This window comes from Muscardinus avellanarius (genome assembly GCF_963383645.1).
Source record: "Muscardinus avellanarius genome assembly, chromosome: 6".
Lineage (NCBI taxonomy): Eukaryota > Metazoa > Chordata > Mammalia > Rodentia > Gliridae > Muscardinus > Muscardinus avellanarius.
In genome coordinates this window covers 2,309,568-2,335,780 of record NC_137791.1, presented here as the reverse complement: position 1 = coordinate 2,335,780, position 26,213 = coordinate 2,309,568, and the positions used below count along the sequence as shown (strand labels likewise).

Sequence of the window (26,213 nt, the reverse complement as noted above, 5' to 3'; positions counted from 1 at the left end):
TTTACACAGACAGGGGCAAAAATCCTTTTGAAAGTATTATTTTATAGAAAATACTGTCAAAAAATACCTTTCAAGCTGGGCGTGGTAACGCAGGCTTGTAATCCTAACATTCGGGAGGCTGAGACTGGAGGATCGCGGTTCGCGGACAGCCTCAGCTATTTGTGAGGCACTCTGCAACTCAGTGAGACCCGGTTTCAAAATAAAGAATAAAAAATAGGGCAGGAGGTGTAGCTCGGAGGTTGAATGCCCCTGGGTTCTACCCCCCAGACCTGAAAAAAAAAAAAAAACTTTTGTTATTTCATGATAAAAAGCCCCACCAAAGATAAGAGCCAGGCAATAGCTAGTGGGTTAGCATGTGTTACAAATTCTATGCTGGGTTGTTCACTAAATTTCCAACAATTAAAATATTTAAAATAAGCCGGGCGTGGTGGCGCACTCTTGTCATCCCAGCATTCGGGAGGCTGAGACCCGAGGATCGCGGTTCGTGGACAGCCTCAGCTACTTAGTGAGGCCCTCTGCAACTCAGTGAGACCCAGTTTCAAAATGAAGAATAAAAAATAGGGCAGGGGGTGTAGCTCAGAGGTCTAATGCCCCTGGATTCCATCCCCAGACCCGCAAAATAAATAAATAAATAAATAAATAAATAAATAAAATAAAATATACATCACTTGTTGTTAAAATATTTTAAAAAAACCAGAAAGCTTAAACTCCAAGGTTCAAGAATAAAACCAGTTAATTTTCAGATGCTTCTTGAAGGGAGATTAGGTAACAACAGAAAACGAGTGTTAAAGATGTGTCTTTAGATCTAAACGACAGTAAGTGAAAGCCAGGAAGTAGTTCTACAGGGTTAAAAGACAATTACATACATACATACAATATACATCCCTTCATTCTCTCTCTCTCTCTCTCTCTCTCTCTCTCTCTCTCTCTCTCTCTCTCTCTCTCTCTCTCTCTCTCTCTCTCACAGTTTCTCATACTATAAAGACAAATTCTATGGAGCTGTTTTAAAGTAACAAGCCTAGCCTGGGCTGCTGGTGTGTGCCTACAATCCCAGTGACTCAGGAGGCTGAGGCAGGCCTGCAGGTTTAGGGCCAGCCTGTGCGTCTTAGTGAGATCCTATTTCAAAAGAAAAATAAAAACAGGCTTGGCACGGTACAGCTCCGGGCAGGACACCCTGGGCGGACTCCCCGGCGCCCCTAAGCTCAGGTAGCACTATGGTCCGGCAGGGTCCTAGGAGCGGGTAGCACTCTGGTGCCACCGGCCATCTACAGGCTATCTTTCCTTTGATTAAAAAAAGAAAAGATTTCAAATAAAACATAGAAAACAATGACACAAACAGCAAATCACTGAAGGAAGCTTGTGGAGGCAAACAGGAGGGCCATACCAGAGACGGTGGGCAGCAGGACTGGGTGCTGGGTGCATGCTCATTCCTCTCTTCCTGTTTACCTGCTTTCTGATTTATTTCTATTTAGGTGAGCTTAGCCTGGAAACATCTAACAACTTCACAAGTGAGAGCAGAGGAAGCTAAAAAAGTAGGTGAGAAGGAATATAAGAAGCTGCGCCAACATTCACCACCAGGACACCTAACTCCGGTGACCTGTTGTTCTTCAGCCAGGGACATCAGGAACCCAGGAAGCGTGGGAAAGCTCCTGGAGTCAGATGCTCCTGTAACTCATGGGTAATATGTGAGACATGAACGTAAAGAAAAAGAGGGATACTCAAGCTTAAAAGATGGAGGTAGTCAGGTGTGGTGGCACACGCTTGTGATCCCCACACTTGGGAGGCGGAGACAGGAGGATCACGCAGGTTCGAAGCCAGCCTCGCTGGCTTAAGAGACCCTGTTTCCAAATTTAAAAAATATATAAAAATAGGTCTGGGAGTATAGCCCAGAGGTAGAAGAGCTCCATCCCCAGTACCACCAAAAAAATAAATAAATAAATAAATAAAAGATGGAGGTATCCAGGCTGGAGTGTACCTCAGTTGACAAGTACTTGCTTAGCAAACATAAGGCTCTGAGTTCAGTCCCCAGCAGCGCAGAACAAAACAAATAGTTATAAAAAAAAAAAAAACATGGAAAACATCACTACATTAAAATTTGAAGATGAATTGGTTTCATAATAACTTTCATGGTTACATTAAAACCTGAGTCCAATTTTAAAATGAGATGACCATTACACTTGAATAAGTATAGTGTGAGCTATCCTCAGAGCTGGTTATGAAGCAAATCTTGTAATGATAGAAGCTGAATCCTGAATCCAGAAATCTGAGATCCGTAATGCTCCAAATCTAAAAATTTTTGAGTACCAGGAAACACCAGAAGTGAAAAATTCCACCACTACCTTCATGAGATAGACTGCAGTCAAAATACTAGTACATGAAAATACTGTATAAAGCTACCTGGGGCTATGTGTAAAAGGTATATATAAAATGTAACCTACAAACTTTTACTTACAAAATTGTGCATACATAATTCCCATATTTTGCTTTTATATTCCTTGACTAACTTCACTCTAAAGTGAAGAAAATGATTTGAATACTTAATGAAGTCTCTTAGTTGCCCCTGCAATTCTTATTATGGTGTGGTAATGAAAAAAGGTGAAAAAATCTGGATAGTAGAGAAATAAAACGCAAGACGGGGAAGAGCCAGGGACGTGTACTAACGGGCTCCCTGGCTCCGCTGCGAGCGCGTGTCCCCAGCTTCCTGCACAACTTGAAACCGGCTACACAAAGCAGGACAGGGGCAAAGGCCCCAAACAAAAGCAATTTTGTTCTATTCTTCTCTGGAAGTTGTGATGTGGGTAAATAATGAAGATATAAAGGGCTCTTGCTTGGCTATGCATGTTTTACCAAGACCATTCTATATATCATGCCCTGTATATTATATAAGTTTATTATTGGGTAAAAAGGTAAACTAATCACACTTGAGTAAGTTTAGTGTGAGCTATCCTCAGAGCTGGTTATGAAGCAAATCTTGTAATGATAATGGGAATATATATTTGTGGTTTTTTTTGGTGTGTGTGTGTGTGTGTGTGTGTGTGTGTGTGTGTGTGTGTTACTGGGGATGAAACCCAGGAGCCTTCTATTTCCAGGTTACACTCCCGGACCAATTTTATATTCTTTTTTGGAAAGAGGGTCTCACTAAGTTACTGAGAGCCTAAGTAGCTGAGGCTGGCTTCGAACCTGCATGATCCTCCTGTCTCAGCCTCCCAAGTATTGGGATTACAAGTGTGCGCACCACGCCCGGCTCGTAACACAAAGAGTTACCAGTGGCTGAGCAACAGTCAGGGAGAAGTGAGATGGGAACAGGAGAGGGACGGCAGGTGTGGGCAGAAGCCATGGAAAGTGTTGCCGGCATGTTAAGGGCTATCCGAATGCCTGGTGTTGCACTTTAAAGCCCAATGTGCCCCCAAAAAGTTGGGTCATAAATTAGAACCATTTCCTCTCATCTCCTTTAATGCTTAGTTGATAAACTTTTTGCATATGTGGAAAGAAAAACACTCCTCTGTCTAGACTAGCAAAGGGATGCTCTAACTTTTTATTAAATAAGAAGTAAAGAGAAGAGCCAGGAGTGGTGGCGCACGTTTGTAATCCCAGTACTGGGGAGGCTGAGACAGGAGGAGTGCAGGCTCGTGGCCAGCCCTGGCTACTTCATGAGGCACCTCCACAACATAGTGAGTCCCTGTTTCTAAATAAAGAATAACAAACAGGGCTGGGGATATAGCTCGGAGGTTGATTACCCTGTGTTTAATCCCCAATACTACAACAAAAAAAGAGACAAAGAGAGCAAGTTTCCTCTGTCAGACAGCTGAGCAATTCATACATGCAATCTTCAAAAGCCAGGTGTGGTGGCACACGCTTATAACCCCTGTACTCGGGAGGCTGAGACAGGAGGATGGCAAGTTTGAGGACAGTCTCAGTGAAGACTGAGACTCGTTAGCCTAATGAGACCCGGTTTCAAAATAAAATAGGGGTAGTGGGGTGTCCCTCAGAGGTAGAATGCTCCTGGGTTCAATCCCTAGTACAAGAAAGAAAGAAAGAAAGAAAGAAAGAAAGAAAGAAAGAAAGAAAGAAAGAAAGAAAGAAAGAAAGAAAGAATAGCAAAGTAGCCCAGATTCATTATCCTCAGATCAGAGGACCAGAAAGGAAGCTTCCCCCAGGGTAACAACAGCCAATGCCGAGCAGATCAAAGACACTAGGCAACTGGGAGGATGCCCTGCCAGGTAGTAAAGGAGATCAGAAGGCAATCCTTCCAGCAGTCTTAATGGAAAATACACGGGAACAGGACGCAAGACTGCCCACGTGCTCCTGCGTCCACTCTCGCCAGCATCTCTGCTTCCTCCCTCGACATACAGCGGACCCCTTGCTTTCTCTATTTTCCACGGCCATGTGCTGAGCTCCAGATGCAATCTGGCCTAACATGACTGAGCCCTCTGAAATCTCCGAAACTATAAGCAAATAGATCTTCCTCCTGAGTGGTGGCCCTCGGGCATGTGGGGTCACTGCAAGGAGAATGCTGACTGAAAAGAATGGTGCTAGAGCTTCCAAGTGGGTCACTTGTTTTAAGCCTGACCGTGGACGGTAAATGTTTAGAGATGGTTTGTAAGAGGAAGCTGGAAGAGGGAGAATGCTGACAGCAAGGATGATGGTAGAAACCGTGCTCACAAGATTCAGCGGACTCGGACAGAGTAGTAGAAGCCCCGGTTACATTCAGGCAAACCTAATCAGCATTCTGCCTGTGTCTTGAAACTCTTGAGGCTAAAAGTGATCTCAAATCAGCAGGATATCCAGACTGCACTGTGTATGTTAATGTGCAGAGCCGGCTCTATGGGTAGAGGAAGCAGAAAGCAATGTAGAGGTTTAGTGTTGCAGGTAGGCTGAAAAGCCTGTACAAAATGGGCACCCACAGAGATGATGCTGTGGAAGATGAAGGGAGATCAAATGTTCTGCATTAAAAACAAAGAAAAGAATGAGGTCAGGGCAGTTCAAACCCAGATGCAGAACCACAGGACAGGTTCAGAGGTCCAGTGGTCAGCACTGAGGGCGGGCCACCATGACTGATGAGGGCATAGCTACATTCCTACTGGCCGTCCGTCACGGCACTCGTGCAACATCAGAATGCTCAAGTAAAAAGGTTAGGGTAGCTTTCCCCCAAACGTCAAAAGAACTGGGATGCCAGGCAACAAGTGGGGGTCAGAATCCCTGCGAGCCCGGTCTAAAGGGGGCAATTTGAAGGTTGTGAAAGTGAAGCCAATGTTACAAAGAAAAACCAGAGTAGGAACCTGAAAGGCTGAGACAGGAGGATCGCAGGTTCAAGATCAGCCTCAGCAATTTATCCAGACTCTGAGTAACTTACCAAGATCCTGATGCAAAGCAAAAATTACAAAGGGCTAGGGGTGTGTTCAGAGGTAGAATGGCTTCTGGGTCCAACAGAAACGAAGAAAAGGACAGAAGGGCCAGAAAGGTGGAAGACGGCTGGAAATGGCTGCAGGCGGTGAGCCAGGAGCCAGGATAGAAGAGAAAGTGCAGCACCCTGCAAGCAACCGGGCCGTAGCGGAGGGGCTCCCGAGGCTTCACACCGTGTGCCTGGTGCGAGGTGGAGCTCCAGGGCTGAACGCTGCCTGCTGGACTGCAATCTTGTTTTGGTCCCATTCTGCCTATAGCCCTATTCCTCCCAATGGATGCAAACGTCTCCTCTGTACGATGAATCCATGTAACTTGCTCTTTCTTTTCTGACGGGGGCTCACAGCCAAGAGTTTACCTTGGGTCTCAGAGGAGACTTTTGAGTAATCTGAACTGTAAAGACTATGGGGGCTCTGGGGGATGGAGTCAATGTCTTTCGCATTATGAAATGGCATGAGCTTCTCAGGGACCAGGTCAGAGTGCTCTTGTTAGGATACAAACTGTCCCGAGTAGTTCATGTGTTGATGTTCAGAGGTGATCAAGTTAAATCATGAGGGCTGCCATCTCATCAGCAGATGACATCACTGTTCTGGACTTGCGGGGTGGTAAGCTGAGCTGGTAGAACATGAGAAGCGGGTCCCTGGGGTGTGGCCTTGGAGCCTGTGCATGTATCCACGGAGCCCCCTTCCCGAGAGCTCTGCTTCTGCGTCCTTGATGTGAGAGCAGAGCCCTTGCTCGCTCCCTCTGCTTCCAGAGCCAGGCCTAGAGCTCTGCAGACACCATCTGGTCTAACCTGCCGAAGCCCTCTGAAATCTCCAGAATTATGAGTCAACACTCCTCCCTCTATGCTGTGGTCATCAGGTATTTTGGATCATAACAGTGAGTGCTGATAGAAAATCCACTTACCTGCAATGTTCAGAAGAGGTAAATCTAGAAACAGAAGCATAAAGCATACATGTATGTGTGTGTGGTAAGAATAGGAGTACAGGCAGAACGTAAGGTGATAGGTTACTGGTAATGGGTTTTCTTAGGAAGATGAAATGTTCTAAAGTGAACTTTCAGTGATAATTACTCGATTCAGTTATTATACTAATAAATTATACCCTTTAAATGACAAATTATACCCTTGAAATGCTTGGCATGTGAATTGTATCTCAATAAAGGTGCTACAAAAAGTGCATCCTGACTGGATTAGGTGATGCCTGCATAAGCTGATTACACATTATTTCTCAGTGATGCGTCTTTGAGGGTGTTCTAGAGATTTGCATGTTTACTGATGGTCTAAGTAGGAAAGACCACCCTTACTATGGTGGGCACCACCCAATCAGCTGGCAGCCCACACATAACAAAAAGGCAGAAAAAGGGTGAACTGCTCTTTCATGAAACTGGAAAACCCTTCTTATCTTGCCCTTGTGCATCAAAACTCCAGGTTCTCCTACCTCTGGACACTGGGACTTGCACCCGTGAAGACCCAGAATATCAGGCTTTCAGCCTCTGATGGAGTGTTACTCCACCAGCTTCCCTGGTTCTGAGGCCCTGAGCCATGCTTTGGACTTAATTAGACCTCTGAATTCAGATGGCATTTCATGGGAATTCTCCACTTCCACAGTAAATTCCCTCATGTATCTATCGACCTGAGATCGATCCCTGTGTGTGTGTGTGTGTGTGTGTGTGTGTGTGTGTGTGTGTGTGTGTGTAAATTAAACCCCTGTTGGCCCCAACCCTCTGGAGAACCGTGAAAAGCAAAATAACTATTTCTTGAAAAATAAGAACCACTATGAAGCAAAATGCTTCACAAGATATTCATTCAAACACTGAACATTTATTTAGTTGTTACTATTTGTGAGGCACTAAAGATACAAAGGTGAACAAAAACAAATTATGTCCATAAGACATACATGTACTCTGTGCACGTGTGTACTGTGGCAGAGGCACAAACATTACAGGATCTTTGGTAACAAAGATATTAGAAAGCGATTCTTCAGGCGTATGGGAGGACAGCATACGCACAATACGAAGTGGTTCCACAGCCTGGAGCACTGAGAGTCAGAAGTGAAGACAGGGAAGGCAACCCAGGAGCTCCGCCTCCAGCCCAGAGATGGCCAGTGGCAGCAACGCCGACCAGAGTAAAGGTCAAGACTAGGCAGGTGTGCAATGCCCGGTGTCTGCACAAACTCAAGTGATGACATGTGGGAACGAGACCCCATCAGCACTATGAGTGTGTGCCGGTCTTTATATGGATTATCTCCAGCACACTAAATGAACGAATGTACTTTTAGCAAACACAGTATTTATACAGACTGATCGAATGTACATACAAGTGCAGGATATTCCTTTATTGCAACTTCAACATTATAAATATGACAAGACAACCATCAGAAACTGCAAATTAAGTTACATTTACAAATCGAGGAAGACTGACTTCACCAGGTTAACAGGACCGAAGCTGAGAACAGAAATGGGTAATCCTTCCGCTAACTTTTGCTCTCCCTCTCTCTCTCTCCCAGAGAAGCCTGAGAAAATAGGTATAAAAAGAAGAGTAGAATGAAAGAGTTAAACTTTAAATACTTAATACGGTTAAAGCTACAATCCTGATTTGGGCACTAAGTATTTCCTGATTAAATGCATTCTCCTTTCCCAAATGTGCTTTCCTGTTCAATTGTTATTACTTAAAACTATAAAAATGCACCAGAAAACTTGGCAAGTAAGCCTAGGATCTTGAGAATGATAGAAGACACTTTTCTGTCTAGACAACAAGATGTAGAATTAAAAGAAACCAAATTTAAATGGCCTGCCAAAAACCAATAAGGAATTAACAGAATTTCCACAATATGTACTGTCTACTCCAAAAAAAGCAATTTTTATTTTACAATGTATAACAGAAACCCTAAATCTTTTGAGTCTATAAAAAGATATAGAATATTTATTTAAAAAATAGAAACTCAAATTCTTTCTAATTACCCCAAGGGTATATAATGCAATATAATTATGGTTAATTACACTGTTTCACTCAAACCTTTGCAATAAAAATGCACTGATAATGAACTCATCTGAGGCAATGAAGTCAACAGTCACATCCTAACTGTTGTAGGCTCATGCAAAGAGGTGCCAGATTAAAATGAAGCAGTAAACACTGGATATGTAATTAATGAGCCAGTCTTTTGATTATTCAAATAATTAAGAAGTTTGTTGCTTGTAAAAATGGGAGTAAGTGAGGAATGTTTATCTAACTAATGACTTTCAGCACAATCAATCTGACTTGACGGCCATGCCTCAAGTCCAACCTGAACCTCACCACCTCAAGGGCCTAGGCTTTAGAGCTAGCTCTAAGGCTCTGGCCAGGCGCACTTTACAAAACTGGGCTCACAAGAAAGTGGAGCCTTGCCTTTTTAATGGCTTTTGGATTACTGTAAACAAAATGTCTAAATTCTGAAAACTGGAATCCAAATGAGGTGGGAATTTGTGAAGGGCTAATTGGGTGATGCATGCATATATGGCTCTACCATCTTGTACTCCATTACGATGTATGACTACAATGCACTAATAAAAAATGTAAAAAAGTATAAAGATTAATTATTTCCAAATACTAAAGGATAGACTAAAATGCCTCTACAGAAAATGAAATAAAGGCCTTTAATATATAAACGAATTAAATGTGATGGCCATCAACTTGTTTGCATTTGGCTAGGACGGCCATTGGTCATTGATAACTACAATGGTACATGTGGAGTAACTGACTGCAAAAATAAGGTATAAATACAAGATTGATAAGACTGTATTTCTTTCTTTACCTTAATAAAATAAAATTTTTAATAGCAGATCAAAGAAATAACATGTTTCTGCAGACAACATGAAGGATTTCTCTATATCCTCCCAGGATAGAAAGCTTAACACTATTATAGGTATTTTTACTTTAAAAATGTTCAATTCAGCCAAGCGTGGTGGCGCACGCTTGTAATCCCCGCGCTTGGGAGGCAGAGACGGGATCGCGCAGGTTCGAAGCCAGCCGCTCTGGCTTAAGAGACCCTGTTTCCAAATAAAAGTATAAAAATAGGTCTGGGAGTGTAGCCCGGAGGTAGAAGGGCTTCCAGGAACCCCGGTACCACCAAAAAAACCAAAAAACAAAAAAAACGTTCAATTCACTATTAAAATGGACTAAAGCAAATCAGTCGTCTTATAATAAAACACAGCAAGCCTGAAGAGGGCTAAATGAAAGTAAGCAGAGGCTTCATCACATCACACTTTGGTACAGGAGGGTGAGGTGCGCATTTCTCAGGAGATCTGACATTCACCACATGATACATTTTCTCCATGAAAGTTAATTCATTCTTTCATTTAATAAATACTGACTAGACATCCACTGTGTGCTAAGAACTGTGGGTAAAATAGGACATAAAATCTATCCAAAGTAATAATTCATCTAAAAATTTACCATTTTTATATAAAAAGAAAATGCATAATTGATGAATTTTCATTTTCTTTTTAAAATCTGTATCTAAAGAATATTTCGTTTCAATCCTCAAAGATCTCAAAGATCTCATTCCTCATAAGATTATAAACTTTAAAAGGTTTTATCCCATAATTTTATATTTGAACAAATTTTCTGTAAAAAAAAAAAAAAAAGAAAGAAACAAAATAAGACCTTAAGATCACAAATAACATATTTTAGTTTGGTACTTCCCCTTCTAGGAATCATAAATGTAAAATTCTGGACACACATATCTTTTCAACAATAGTATGGAAAACTAGAGAAAAACTGATGATAAACCAAGCATAAAACAGTCACAGTTTATCCATATAAAAATCTATTATGCGGAAATTCAAAAAGAAGTTTGCCAAGAGATTTAAAAAGTAAAATGTTTACTATATAATTTTTAGTGAAAAAGAACACAAAATTTTATATGACCTAAGATTAACTCTATTAAAATACCTATTGGCACAGAAAAAAAAACCTTCTATGAACTATAACAAAATGTTAACAGTTATAATCTCTGGTTAAGGAAGATAGAATTTTACAATGCATACTATTAGCATAATTCACAAATCCTAAGGATGCCTATGGTTTAAAAAAAAAAAAGTCCTTTGACTGTAATGTCACTGTAATCACCAATTCAGAAATTCCAAAAGCTGGAAACATGTTTCAGTAAGGGCTGTACCTGTAGCCTTGAAGGTAATGCATTACATTACATTAACCCATTCTATCTTAGGACTTTCTTTCCTACTTAAATATAACTGAGCATGTGTTATTTACAAGTTTTAATTCCACACAGGAACATCTTTTGTCAAAACATGCTAAACACCCAATTTACTTCAGTGGTTTTTTTTTTTTTTTTTTTTTTTTTTTTTGGTGTGTGTGTGTGTGTGTGTGTGTGTGTGTGTGTGTGTGTGTAACTGGATTGAACCTTGAAGCCAGGAGCATTCTACTTCCACACTACATCCTCAGCCCTACTTTTTATTCTTTACTTTGGAAGGGTCTCACTGAGTTGCAGCAGAGGACCTCACTAAGTAGCCTAGGCTGGCTGAGAATCTGGGATCCTCCTATCCCAGACTCCCAAGTACTGGGATTGCAAGCATGCGCTACCACACCCAGCTGCTTCAGTGCTTTCAAAAAATGTTCACAACCAGCCAGACTCTTGCAAGACATTTTACACAGCAAGATAAGTATTAAACCTTCTGTAAAATAGTCTGGAGCTTTGTTTGTAGTTACAATAGCCAAAAATCAGGCAACTGAAATTTAGGAATCTAATTATAGAAATGTCAACTTCTCAGGAAAATTTTTACAATCTGAAGCAAGCATAAAAGAAGTTTAAGAAAGTAATTTTGCCAGTGCTAATCACTACCGGGCTATTGAGAAGTATCACAGTTACACTATGGCCTTCGGCCAAACAATAAAGTGCCTAATAGAAAATAGCACAAGTCCATGGATTATAAATACTGTATCAAAAGAAAAGAGAGGAAAACTCTTTCATTAGAGCAATTTAAAATGCACTTGTAGTACCAGTTCCCTTGATGAATAAATCATTTAGGCAAATTCCAAGTGCCGACAGGCACTGTTTCAAAACTGTCTCCACTGGCAGCGACCCTAAGCAAATTCCTCAGTCCCTCAACATCTGAGACTGTGAGGTGTGGACCAGAGCAGCTGCAGCATAACCACTGCCCGGGACTGCCACATGCAGCATTTATAACGAGGTTATCTATGACCTGTTCCACGACGGAACAGTGGCCAACAGAATACAGATAAATATTGCAAGTATTCCTATAAATGTCCCCAAACTTTAGACCATAATTTCCAGAGAAATTTTCTATTAAACTGACATCATTAATTATCCCATAATTAAGTTATCAAATAATTTTCGTGTCATGAATATGTTCTGACATATGTATAGAGCTTCCAAAATATTTTATGTTTCACCAAAAAAAAATCAAAGTCCTATTAAGTAGCCTAAATTAGCAGCAAATCTTGGGTGACATGACTGTCTCTAGGGTACTATTTCCCAACCTAAACTTAGAAACCAGTCTTGTCACCAGATGTTAAGTATAAGTATCATTTAGTTTTTGCTACCTATTACCCCACAATTTAGAGACTTGAAGGAACAGATTTCTTTTTTCTGACCACTTTGGAGGGCTGCACGGGTGGTTGTGTCTGAGCAAACTTCTCTTGGGGAGAAGGGTTAGCATGGAGCCAAATGTCTACCAGGACAGACTGAGGGCATCTCAGCTAGGAGCCTGCTCATCCTCCAGGAAGCCAGTACAGGTTTCTTAACATAAAAATGGCAGGATGTCCTTAGCAAGACCCTCCCCAAGGCAGCGAGACCCTGTTTAAAACACAAACTAAAAACAGGCTGGGAGTATATAACTTAGATAGCATGCCCCTGGGTTCAAGCCCCAGTAACCCGCCACACACCCACACATGAGCACACAGGATTTCAAAGAAAAACAAGCCCCTTTCAAAGAAAAAGAGCCTGCTTTGAATCATGATTACTCATATCATAATGACAAAAGAAAATTACATAAATAAGTGAAGACTCAAAGGCTGGAGAAACCAGAATCTCCTCTCTCTTAAGTCACAATGAAAAAGGCAAACACAGTGAATGGATGAATTTCTAGTCATGTTTTGCTATCAACTGCACTGTAAAATGCAAAAGCAAACAGAAAGTCTCTGCCTTCCCATGTCCACAGGCAAACTTTCTATGACAGCTCTTTTTTTTAATCACTTTATAATGCATATTACAGCCATGCATATCAGCACACGCTTATAATCTCAGTACCTGGGGGGCTGAGACAGGAGGCTCACAGGCTTGAGAACAGCCTCAGGACTTAGCAAGGCCCTCAGCCACTTAGTGAGACCCTGCTTCAAAACAGAAAAGAGCCTGCCATGGTGGTATATGCTTGTAATCCCAGTACTCGGGAGGCTGAGACAGAAGCATTCACAGTCAGCCTCAGCTACTTAGTGAAGCCCTCTGCAACTAATAAGACCTTGTTTCACAATAAAGAATAAAAAACAGGAATAGGGGTGGAGCTCAGAGGTAGAATGCCCTTGGGTTCCATCCCCAGTAAGCATAAATAAATAAACAAATAAATAACAGGATAAAGGTATTGTTTAGAGATATGGCCCTGGGTTCAATCCCCAATACCACAAAAGAAAATAAACAGAAACACAATTCATATTAGCAAGACTCTAAGAAATCCAGCAGCAAAGAAACACAATTTTATTTAAACCAGTTTTCCCCCAACAGAACCATGGAACATACTTTTCAAGGAACCTTATGTGTGGAGACCCCCGGTGCCCTCCACCATGTCACCCCACGTAACCCACTTCACTAAGCAACTGTCTTTTGAGTTCCCTTTATTTTTCTTAGCTAATGAAAATGTTCAAAAACCCTAGTTAATGACCAAGAGACCTGCGGACACAGAGAAGGCCACACACATTGAAACAAAGGGTGCAAACTGTGCCTGCGCTCACGCGGCTCTGCGCTGCGATGAGCAGAACGTCAGAGCTCTCCCAGAGAGCACAGCTGCCACAGAAGTGAGCACCACGGCAGGCAGGTCCTCACTTCCTGCCCTGGAGAAACACCAACATGAATGCCGACTGTCAAGCCGCACAGCACTCCACAGGAGCCAAGGGATCCGGACGCAGCACAGGCGCCCAGTGCAGACCATCAGTAAGGAAGCGCATACTGGACGACAGCAGGAAAGGTACCAACTCCCACTTCACCCCCAAGCCTGGCAGCACAACACAGCAAGAGGGGCTCCCGCGGACAGCAAGCGTCCAGCCCGCCTCAGCCTCCGCCAGCCCCACAGCACTTAAACAGAAACTCCTACCAATCCTTCTTAATGTCTTCTAGAAAACCCAGGAGGACAAACTCATTAAGACAAAGGTAAATAACAAGCCTGTATCTACGGCAAACCAAAGTCTCGCCAAAATACTGGAAAACCAAATTGGACAGAACATGTAGAGAATGGGACACACAGCCCAGTGCGATTGATTATGCCTAAACTGCAAGGCTGATTAACAAACACAACAAATGTGATGTATCACATTAACAGAACAGGGATACAACTTGCATGACAGCCTCAAGAGACGGAGACAAAACCATGTGACAAACTCCACATCTTTTCATAATAAAAATGTTCAATAAATCAGAAACAGAAGCTGGGCGTGGTGGCGCACGCTTGTAATCCCTGCGCTTGGGAGGCAGAGACAGGAGGATCATGCTGGTACAGAGCCAGCCTCGTTGGCTTAAGAGACCCTGTTTCCAAATAAAAAGTATAAAATAGGTCTGGGAGTGTAGCCCGGAGGTAGAAGGGCTTCCAGGAACCCCAGTACCACAAAAAAAGAAGAAAAAATCAGAAACAGAAGCAATGTACCTCTACCTAATAGATGTCATGTGACATGCCCAGAGCCAACATTATACTGAACAGAAGAGCTTTCAACTTATCCTCTAGATTAGGAAAAAGACAGGACGCTCACTCCCATCACATCTATGTACCGTGGCAAAACAGAGAAGGTAAGGGGCTAGCATCTAAACTACATATGACTAAAACAACTCAACAGCAAGAAAACATCTCAAAATGGCAGAGAACCTCAACAGGCATTTCATTAAAGATATACAAATGGCCAAGGAGTGTATGAAAACATCCTCAACACAGTAATGCAAACCAAAGCACAATGAGATATTCAACCTGTTAGAATTGCCACTAGCAAAAGAACAAAGCACGCAAGTGTTGGCACGGATACGGAGAAAAGGGAACCCTGTACTTGCTGAAACGTCACGTAGTACCACCTCTACGGAGACCAGTGCGGCAGGTCCTCAGAGAGGGTGAGAGCAGACCTATGATCCTGTCTAACATCCCTGCCTCTGGGGGCGCATCCAAGGTCAAGAACGTAAGAAAGCACCTGCGATCCCACAGTCACTGCCGCACCGCCCACAACAGCAGGACGGGTCAATCTAAGTGTCCACCAACAGACGAACGGATAAAGAACACCTGGCACCTACCACACAGAACAGTGTTCAGAAGGAAACCCTCTGTTGCAGTACTATGGATGAGCCTCGGGCGTGGCATTTCACACGTAAGCAGGCAGAGACAGTACTGCATGATCTCTCTCAGAGATGGAAGCGGAGTCAAATCCACAGAAGCAGAGAACAGAACGGTGACTACCCAGGGCTGAGGAATGGGAACGAGAAGTGGGTCAAAGGTGCAAAACTGCAGTTATATATGACGAGTAGGATTCCAAGATCTAATAACGCAGTATGAGTCAGCATGAGACGTTCTAACAGAGATCTTAAATGTTCGCACTCACACAGGTGAGGTGTGACTGAGGTGAGAACATGTCAGTCACTGGACTACTTATCACCGCACAGTGCGTACATCACGTTCACATACGACGTTTATTTCTCAATAAAAGCTGGAGGGGAAAAGGAATAACATCTTCTTGTTGCAACAGAACTACATCATAGCCAATAAAGAAATAGCACAGTATTACAGAGGCAGAGAGAAAGAATGGTCACAAACCTTCATTCTACCATCAAAGCCCCTAAGACAGATCACGCTTAGTTCCCCAAGACACACGAAGACCTGAACATCCTCCTGTGTGCCAGCCACGGCGGCCCACCTTTGGCCTCAGTCCATGTGGGACACACTGCCAGTGCTGTGTTTCAATGCCATGTTCTAGGAATATTAGATGTATCCAAAGAAAACTATGAGGCCACTTCCCCCCCAAGTATCAGGCCCTCTTGGGGTCATCTCTTGGGGTCATGAGGGATACAACCAATGACCCGCACATAAAAAGTGGCATCTGTTGTCCCTGTGTAGGCATATGTTAAAAAAGGAGAACGCGTGCTCTGAAATTAGCCTAGTTGTCATTTTCCTATAAAATGACACTCACTGTGTAGATCTACGTCAGCATCATACACATGCCACTGACTCTGTGGAAATGGAAACCTGCACTCTACAATGCCTGTTCACAGCAGCCCAACCCAGGGAAGGGCACAGAGGCCTGCCAACAAGGGAATAGAGTGAGGTCCCAGCATGTCAAGGAGCGCTGGGCAGAGTGGGTGGCAGCTGACGCCGAGGCTGGGCTCACAGCTCAGCCCCCAGCGTGGCTCCGGGGGTGTACACTCCCTGGAGGCTGCATGTGCCTGGGGACGTCCCCAGCGAGGACTGCAGGGCCCGCCTTTCCTCTCCCTTGCCCCAGCTGGCCATGGTGAGCAGCTTCCTTTGCACACACACCTGCCACAGTGCACTGCCTCACCACAGCCAAACAGCAGCAAGGCCAAATCCGGCGGCCTGAAACGCCCAAAACCGAACCAGAACAAACGCCTCCTTTGCTTAAGCTGATCAGTTCAGGTATTTTGTTACAATAACCCAAAGCTGATAACCCAAAGCTTCAGGAATAAAAAGGAACGAACTACTGATATACAGAACAACTTGGATGGATCCCTAGAGAATTATGCTAAGTGAAAAAAGCTAATCCAAAATATACTGTGTGGTTCCATTTATATACCCTTTCTGAAATAACAAAATCTCAAAAGTAGGAACATTTCTAAATGTCTGTTCATATAACAAGAACAAACACAACCTCCTACGTGAGGTTGGTGTGGCTCTGAAAGGATTACCTAAGGAATCTAGGTGTAACAGAATTGCTCTGTTATCTTTTTTTTTTTTTTTTTTTTTTGGTGGTACTGGGATTCTTGGAAGCCCTTCTACCTCCGGGCTACACTCCCAGACCTATTTTATTTTTGGAAACAGGGTCTCCTAAGCCAGTGCGGCTGGCTTTGAACCTGCGCGATCCTCCTGTCTCCGCCTCCCAGGCACGGGGATTACAAGCGTGCCCACCACGCCCGGCTGCTCCATGTCTTGACTATGGCGATGAATAGAACTGTAAAGAACTAAATGCAAAAGTAAAACTGGGGATATCTGAACAGAACCAATGGATTACAACACTGTAACACTGTGGTACTGTTGCAATTCTGCATGGTGCTGCCACTAGAAAAAACTAGGGAAAAGACATAGATTCTCTCTAAATTACTTCTTGTAACTATATTATCTCACTAAAATTTTACATCAAAATGTTTTTTAAGTTCAGGCTAAAAACTCAGTCTCCCCGAAGTCTGTGGCCTGTACAGAGAATAGAGTACTTACACTTGGGACATCGACTGCCACCTCCCTCATAGCACTGGGCCTGATGTCATTCATCCCCTGTAAGAAATCATTCAGAGTAATCTTCACCAGCCCAGCCACCTTGCTATCAGTGAGGACAGGCTGCTTCTTCAGGACCCTTCGCAAGGCATAAAGACCTGTCAAGAAGAAAGTAACAAAAGGTTTATCCTTTATATGATAAAAGCAGACAGAATAGTAGTGAGCACCTAAACTATGATTATATCATTATATTAAAAATATGCTGCCTGGTTGTGGTGGTGCACACTTGTAATCCCCACGCTTGGGAGGCGGAGACAGGAGGATCGCACTGGTTCGAAGCCCCTCGCTTGTTTAAGAGACCCTGTTTCCAAATAAAAATAGAAAAAAATAGGTCTGGGAGTATAGCCTGGAGAAGTGTTTCCAGGAACCCCAGTACCACAAAAAAAAAAAAAAAAAAAAAAAATGCTGAGGTTGTATGTGTGTATGAGGGTGGAGGGGTGAGTGGAGAAGGAAACAGAAGAATGTGGAGGGCAAAGGCAAAGATGACAAGCTGAAATTAAAAATAAAAAGACAAGCCAGTGTGGTGGCTCACGCTTATAATCCCCACACTTGGGAGGCGGAGACAGGAGGATCACACAGGTTCGAAGCCAGCCTCTCTGGCTTAAGATACCCTGTTTCCAAATAAAAATATAAAATAGGTCTGGGAGTGTAGCCCGGAGGTAGAAGGGTTTCCAGGAATCCCAGTACCACAAAAAAAAAAAAAAAAAAAAAAGTGAGGGGATAGGGAAAAGGACACTGAGAGATGGTAGTGTCAGAAATTACAACCTTCAGTTTAAAATGAACTATTCCAACTCCATTCTAAGCCTCCATATTTATAGAGTTAAGTTTAAGCTTTAATATTTTGCTACTAAAATGAGATTAATTTTTATTTAGAATAATTCCTAATCAGATTAAAGGAACAATGATCTAGAAAAAGAAACACATAAGGTGTATTCATTTCGAGTCACCCCACTATGCCATTTTGGCATGGGGCTGTGTTTCCATTTTCTGTATTTCTATCTTTCTAATAAACTTCTTTAAATCTTCAAAAAAAAAAAAAAGAAAAAGAAACACATAAATGTTTGGGGATTTGTGTGCACAGAAACTGACCATGTTTGGAACAACTGCAGAATATGTTTATAAGGCTCACGGCTAATGTGGAAACTAGAAACATACAGCCCATCATGTGCGAGGGGGCTGTGCTGGGGACTGAACCCAGGCTACCTCTGAGATACAGCATCTCATTGGTGTGTGTGTGTTTGTGTGTCTGTCCCTGGTGACTGAACCCAGGCTACCTCTGAGATACACCCATCTCACTGTAGAGTGTGTGTGTGTGTGTGTGTGTGTGTGTGTGTGTGTGTGTGTCCCTGGGGACTGAACCCAGGCTACCTCTGAGATATGCCATCTCTGAGATATGCCACCTCATTGTAGTGTGTGTGTGTGTGTGCGCACACGTGCGCTGGAGACTGAACCCAGGGGCCATCTAGCTCCGAGCGACATCGCTAGCCCTATTTTATTTTGAAACAGGGTCGCACTAGGTTACTAAGAATCTCACTACTTGCTGAAGATGTCCTTGAACCTGTGCCCCTTCTGTCTCAGCCTCTGAAGTACTGGGATGACAGGTGTGCAACCAGTGTGCACCACCACGTCCAACTTGGAGTCAATGATTGCCAGTCCTAACAAAGAAAGTTCACTTCCCAGAGTACTTTGTGCAAATGGGTGTTTTGCCCAGGGGGTAGGGTAAGTAAAAGAGAAAAATCCAGAATTGAGATCAGAGCATTCTTTACATGTATTTTTGAAATACTTTAAAGAATAATTCTCAATAAGAAACACTGTATGTATCCATATTCTTTGTGCATTCAGTTACAATTCACACTAAGCATTCTTCTATCATGCCATGGAGCCCCTAAGAAACACTCATCAGCCCACCGACCACAGGCCACTCTCTCACAGCACCTTCTTCAAAATTAATCCATATATCTACCCAAAATATTCACTGAGTGCCTGAGACATACTTAATTTATTCAACAGATATAATGAATTCTTACATATCACAGTGCAAGAAGGCAAAGAAAATCCCACAGTACTAAGAGTCAAATAGGGGGACACATAACAGCTCCTATAAACTGCCGAGTACTACGGCATGGGAAGAACAGTGGCCCCAAAACACAGGTCAGAGGCGTCTAACTCAGCGTAGGAACAGGTCAATGGCAGTGCAGACCTGGACAGCCCTTGCAGAAACCATTTAGTACATTCCTTTATTTCAAAATGAAGAGACTAAAATACATGTCTACTATAAACAGTGAGACCTGAAAAATTAGTTGATGTTAACCTACCTAATAAAATGGGAGCTGCGGCCAGGCATGGTGATACGGCACTGTACTCCCAGGACTTGAGAGGTTGAGACAGGAGGACTGCAGGTTTGAGGCCAGCCTCAGCAACTTAGTGCAGCTCTCATCAACCTAGCAAGACTGTTTACAAATAAAAGACAAAATTAAAAACAGGGCTGGGGGAGTACAGCTCAGAGGCAGGCAGCGCCCAGCCTCCATCACCAGTTGCACAAAAGAGCAAATGAACAAATAAACAATGGGACTGAGAACCAAAGTGGAAGTGGAATACCCCAGGCAGAGCAAACAGTGTGTGAAGACCAAGGGCCATGGAAAAGCACAGGGCTCCAAAGATTCCCAGGTTCTGTGGGAAACAGAAGAGTTCAATCTCATACACATGGAGGAACACATTTTACTTATTCATTGGCACTAGGTATTGACTCCAGGAGCACTCTGCTGAACTCAGAGGTGTTCTAACTCCAAACCATCCCCCTAGCCCTTTTCATTCCAAAAGAGAGTTTTGCTAAGGTCATTGAAGGTGTCAATAACTTGATGAGGCTGGCCTTCAACCAGCAATCCTCCTATTATCATGCCTACGATTCGGTACTGGAATCACAGGCATGAGCCATCCTAAAATATGTCAGAATATATTTTAATAAACCTGAATCCAACGCTATCCGTTTGTTTCCAGATATGAGAGAGGCTGCTGCAGGGCACTGGATAAAAATAACTGTGTCTTGGAAGCATGGGCACGGGCCAAAGGGAGGGGAACTAAGTAATTATTTTTTCTGGAAAGGGAACAGCATTAGACTCTGTATCTATATCCTATTTTACAGAATACACGGTACTCTAGAAAATAATGTATAAGTTGAAAGCACAATTTATCAAATTAAGTGTTAAGTACACGGGAGGCTGAGACGGGAGGACCGGGGTCCATGGCCAGCCTCAGGTACTCATTGAGACCCTCTGCAACTCAGTGAGACCCTGTTTAAATAAAGAATAAAATAAAGAATAAAATAAATATAAAATAAATAAAGAATAAAATATATAAATAAAGAATAAAGAATAAAAATAAAATAAAGAATAAAATAATAAATAAATAAAGAATAAAAAATAGGGCTGGCAGTGTCACTCAGAGGTAAAATGTCCCTGAGTTCAATCCCCAGTACCAAAAAAGGAAGAAGAAGAAGAAAAAAAAAAAACAAGAAACAAATTAAGTGTTAAGGATATTATCAGAAGCTGCAAAAACTAGAGCTCAATGGAATGATTATATTAACAGACCTGTCGCCTGCAGGTTTAGGTCTGCCACTAGCTCAGGTGTGGTGTTACATAAAACCAGTGCCTTCCACAAGTATCTCACTCATGACACAATTTAAGATTCTATGATCTAAATTTAATTTACAAGCCAAATATTTCTACTCCGGCCACACTAGGATTTATACCAAGAGATTAAATTTTTAAAAATAGACAAATTTTCAAAAACCAGAAGACAATTAATTAAAAGATGCAAGACATGTGCATTACCAATGAAAACAGCTCAGAGCAAGATGTCGGTGACATTTCCTTTTCTAAGGTGGAAGTTGACTTTTTAACAAATACAGAAGCAATACTTTCATGTTGTTGAGAAACAACTTTAAAACAAAAAACAGGTGTGGCATATTAAATAACAGATGGATCATTCTGTTTTCATTAATTTATTTTCCACTGCTCTCTTAAAATTCTGAGAATGGTAAAGAAGACACAAGGAAGGGTAAAAAGACAAACCACTTCAGGCAGCCTGGTATCCACGGGTTCTTTCAACTATATGACTTGCTCCCCCTTGCGTTCCAAATCAATACCCACATGTAACCACTCTGGGACAAAATTCTGAATTCAGGATCTTCAAAACCATTTGTTCCAGCCGGACGTGGTGGCGCACGCTTGTAGTCCCCGCGCTTGGGAGGTGGAGACAGGAGGATCACACAGGTTAGGAGCCAGCCTCACTGGCTTAAGAGACCCTGTTTCCAAATAAAAACTATAAAATAGGTCTGGGAGTGTAGCCCAGAGCTAGAAGGGTTTCCAGGAACCCCAGTATACACACACACACACACACACACACACACACACACACACACACAACCATTTGCTCCAGATGCAATCAACAAGCACCTTGTCGTGTCTATGTGGAATCCTATAATTTTACTACAATCCTACTCAAAAACTGTGTTTGTTAAATGTTATTTTGAGGTTGAAATTAGGTTCCTTCATTAGAAACTAACAAATAATGAACAAAATATGGGCATCTAGGTCTCAGGTTTGAACTGGAAAAGATGAACAAGCCTATGAGGACTAAAAGTTTAACAAATATAGGAGTGTCCTTTTTTGTAGTGTACCTTCCTCAAAATGTCAGAACTCTAGAAAATAAGTTTTGTCTGGAGTTTCATACTCTCAACTTTGTGCTGAGTACAGATGAGGGCCAGTGTCACTTGATTTTCCACTGGCACACTTCTACCCTCAGGCTCACGAGTGGGAATCAAGTCAAAGAGAACACCTAGGAGGGGGGGTGGCCCTCACTCTGCCTCTCTTACAAGTGACTGCTGTGATCCAGAACAGGACACGGAGCCAGGTCTTTTCTGAACCCTCTTACACTTTTAAAAGTTGCTTGGAAAAACACGGCACTATCTTCTTGATGAGGTTATGAAAATGTATTGCTAGTACTTTATTAAAAAGTTTTGGGTGAGCTGAGAGCTATTAAAAGTCTTGGGAGGCCGAGACACGAGGATTACAGATTCAAGGACAACCTCAGCGACTCAGTGAGACCCGGTTTCCAAATAAAAAATAAAAAAGTGGTGGGAGTGTAGCCGAGAGATAGAATGTCACTAGATTTAATCTCTGATACAAAAAACTAGGAATTTTGCAGTCTATGTTCAAGGGTATTATTGATCTACAATTATCTCCTTAAAGTGTCTTTATTTGGTTTGGTATCAAGGTGATGCTGGCTTTGGGAGTATTCCACCACTTTCTATATCACAGGAGTGCTGTGCTTAATTCTTTCTCAAAGGTCTTGTACAACTCAGCTGGGAATTCATCAGACCCTGGGATTTTCTTTATTGGGAGGCTTTATATTGCTGCTTCTGTCTCACTGATGTTATGCTCTGTTTTAAGTTTTCTCGTGTGTGTGTGTATGTGTGTGCGTAGTGAACCCAGGAGCATTTTACCCGAGTAACACTTCAGCCTTTTAAAGAAAATAACAATAAGGTCATTAAGTTGCTGAGTGCCTAAATTGTTAAGGCTGACTTTGAACCTGTGGTCTTCCTATCTCAGCTTCCAAGTACTGGGATTACAGGCATGTACCACCATGGCTAGCTTTTTAAGGTTTTCTATATTGTCTTGGTTCAATTTAGATAGGCTATATGAGCCAAGAAATTTGTGAGTTTCTTCTAGATTTCCAATTTGCTGGAATATAAATTTTCAAAATAGGTCCTGCTGATTCTCTAGATTTCTGCAGCAGCTGTGGTGATATCTCTCTTGTTTCTTTTTTTAATTTAGGTTATCTCTCTTTTCCTTTTGGTTAGGTTGGCTAAGGGTTTGTCGATCTTGTTTATATTCTCAAAAATAAAAAAGAATCTCTTGTATGATTTTTTTGATACTAGGGATCGAGCGCAATGGAATTCTATCTCTAAACTGCAAAATAAAGATGACCTCACAGAGCTGCTGCAAGGAAGAAGTGCGCTACTCATGTAAGGTGCTTAAAGTGACCAACATGCAAGCACTCAACTCATGTTAACACTGTTATTCCTCCCTGAAAACCTCCCGTTTCCCATCTCTCGTTGCTGTATCTGGAGAGAGAAGCAATAAGCATGCAGCACAATCTAAGGCAATATCCACCACTTTCTCTGCGCTCTCTCTGTGGCCACTTCTCAGTCTCCTATACCCGATCTTGTAAACTAAAGCCCAACCTTTGAAGAGTGGTGTTCCCCCAAACCTTTCTGTCTACCCCAAGTAACTACCTGGTCATTCGCCTACCACTCAACAGGCTGTATGGTAATTACTGCTGACCTGCATTGAAAACATCCTGAACTCTACGAGGAGAGGCCCAAGCTTGGCCTCTCCTCTCAGGTAGTCTCAGCACCTACTGCAGCACCTGGCTCAATAAATAAGTGAACTCTACTCCCTCGTGCACAGCAGTCGCGTTCGCTCCTATGGCTCCGGTCACCACACAGCTCACGAGAATCTCGAGTTCTTCTCTCTAACCCAGACCTCTCCTCTCTTCTAAAACCTGCCAAAGTCCCTAGAGCGATATGACGTAACCAATAGAGAAAGATGTGGGGTGAGAAGGAGGGTAGTCAGGAAGAAGGCCTGGATAGAAGTCCAAGAGTTGACGACTTGAACTGCAATACGTTTAATTTTTTTTAATTTTCAAAAGGTCAAAGTATGAACAAATGAAAACAACTGACAAAATGTGACAGAAGAGTAAAAGAAAAAAGAATCAAGAATACCATATTAAGCCGGGCATGGTGGTAGATGTTTGCAGCATTCAGGAACTGAGACAGGAGGATCGCAGTTGGCAGCCAGCCTCAGCTACTTAGTGAGGCCCTCCGCAACTCAGAGACACGCTGTCTCAAAAATAAAAAATAAAAAATAGGGCTGGGGGTGTAGCTAAGAGGAAGAATGGCCCTGGGTTCCATCCCCAGCACCTAAAAAAAAAAAAAAAAAAAAGAAAAAAAATATCACATTCAATAACTTTTATTTAAATAGACTGGTTTTATTTTTGTGATTGTTTTAATTAGAAAGTAAACCTTTTTTCAAGTTTTATACTTTTATACTCTTGGCAAAATAACTCAAAAAAATTTTCCAATAGCAATGTAAATGATATACGTCAGTTGGAACTTAAACAGAATCAAAACTACCTACCATCTGTTTTTCTGAAACAAACCATTCAGCACCAAATGAGTAATAAAAATAATATTAAAACATTCCCTAAACTGACAAAAACATCATTTCTTATATCCATAATATTCAGGTATAAAAAGTAAATCTCAAAATCACAAAAGTAACACCTATCACCACATATAGTTACGAGAGAAAATCGTTGTCTTATATTATTCTGCCTAATTAGTTTATTTCTCCAGGTACAATAAGAAACATGAGTTCTCTTATGAAATGCATTTGGAGTGAGTCGTGAGGCATTCATCAATTTAATTCGTATTCCTACTTCTTCACTCCACTTCTGACGTGGAGAGCTAAAGAACACAATGCTGCCTGCGGGGGTGAGGGCCCCGAGTGCGGCCGGTCAGTCAAGGAGGTCCCCAAAGCAAACCAGATGTACACATGGTCTACATGTCCTTAGGGATGGCCAAGACTTTTACTGATCCAGATTCCGTAAAAAAAACTACTCTAGCACGTAGAGGAGTCTGCCAATTTCCTGATATGTCTAATACTAGGAATAACCAAGAATATGCTGTACATAAAATACAATTTAAAACAAACAAGAATGTTTAAGTAGTTTTCCCTAAACAAAGGGAAGAAAATCGAAATGACAATTTTCAAAGTCCTTTTAAAACCATGAGCATTGCTTCTAGGTTCTACTTTCAAACTCATAAGAAATCTTAAGAAGACATAATGTTATCCCTATTTAGCTGGTAAGAAAGGAGCTCCGAGATTGCATGGTTTACCCTATGTCTCTGATAATGTAAATCTAGTGCTTGAATTTAGATCTTACCATAAGCTTTCTAGTAAATTCCACTATTTCCCTGGACTTGACTTTAAACTGAAATTTTACAGAATCCATATTTCAACTCTACGTTAGAATCTAAAAACATTGACAGACTTTTTAAAAATAGTGAAAAATGTTAGAGAACACTTCATTAGCACTACACTGTTAGGTACACAGGAGATGCTCCAGAGTCCTGTTAAAATAAGCTGATGGAAGGGAGGGCTAACAAGCTATAAATAATCTCAGAATTCTGGATAAGACATAAAATTTTCCATCTCAAGAAAAGTTACAGTAATCAGACTCAGGACTGTTACTAAACCCATTTAAGTGCTATAATGACAAAATGACTGTTTAAATAAGAATTTTGATTCTTCCTGCTCTGTGATGCTATCTTATCAAGACCCCAGGATTTGGTATGAACATGTTGAAATGATGTGTAATCAACAAGGATGCTAAAGATAAATCCTAAAGAGATGTGAAGCAAATACTTCCTTTTACTATAAACAAAATGACCAAGTCCACTTCTTGAAGAAATCAAGCTCTATTTACATTCACTCTTCTGAAATGGCACAGACAACCTTAGAAGGATACGTTTATAATAAATCCCTATATTTGGAAAATAGCGTTGCTAAGCATCCTCTAACATTTAACAGAGTTTATATAATTCATGTCACTGCTACATAATTAACATTTCATGCTTTCCAAAGTACAGTATGCTTATCTACGTTGCGAATTTAAAGCATTATAAATTTTGAGGGAATTAATAAAAGGCCATGCAGGTAATTAATTAGAGAGGCAGCCTAATCCCATAAGGAATACAAACACAGACACTAAATGTGAGGATGTGTCAGAGTCTAGCTTGTAAACAACTTGTCCATTTGAGATAAAACATTTCAAACTGCAGCTGCTCTATGCTTAAAAAGGTGAGCTGCATAGCATTAGGTCTTTGGACACGTCATGACACATCAAGCCACACTCTAGCTTAAGAACTAATTATAAAGAAAACAGCATTTAAAAATAAGTTTCTCACCCAACAACATTCTGTCTGCTCAGCTAATAGATTCAATTGTTGAAAGCAACACTACTGTAGTATCTAACATTCATATTCATAT

At 41.8% G+C, this 26,213-nt stretch overlaps 1 protein-coding gene across 1 annotated transcript in view; it reads right to left on the bottom strand.

Moving 5' to 3' along the window:
• The window catches only part of AFG2A (AFG2 AAA ATPase homolog A), a gene marked incomplete at both ends in the record, with an annotated part of 166,898 nt that overhangs the window by 120,942 nt on the left and 19,743 nt on the right, over positions 1-26,213 (bottom strand). The window contains one exon of the mRNA XM_080697828.1: positions 17,044-17,198. Coding sequence (XP_080553954.1) covers positions 17,044-17,198 — 155 coding nt within the window. The remainder of the gene's footprint in view (positions 1-17,043; positions 17,199-26,213) is intronic.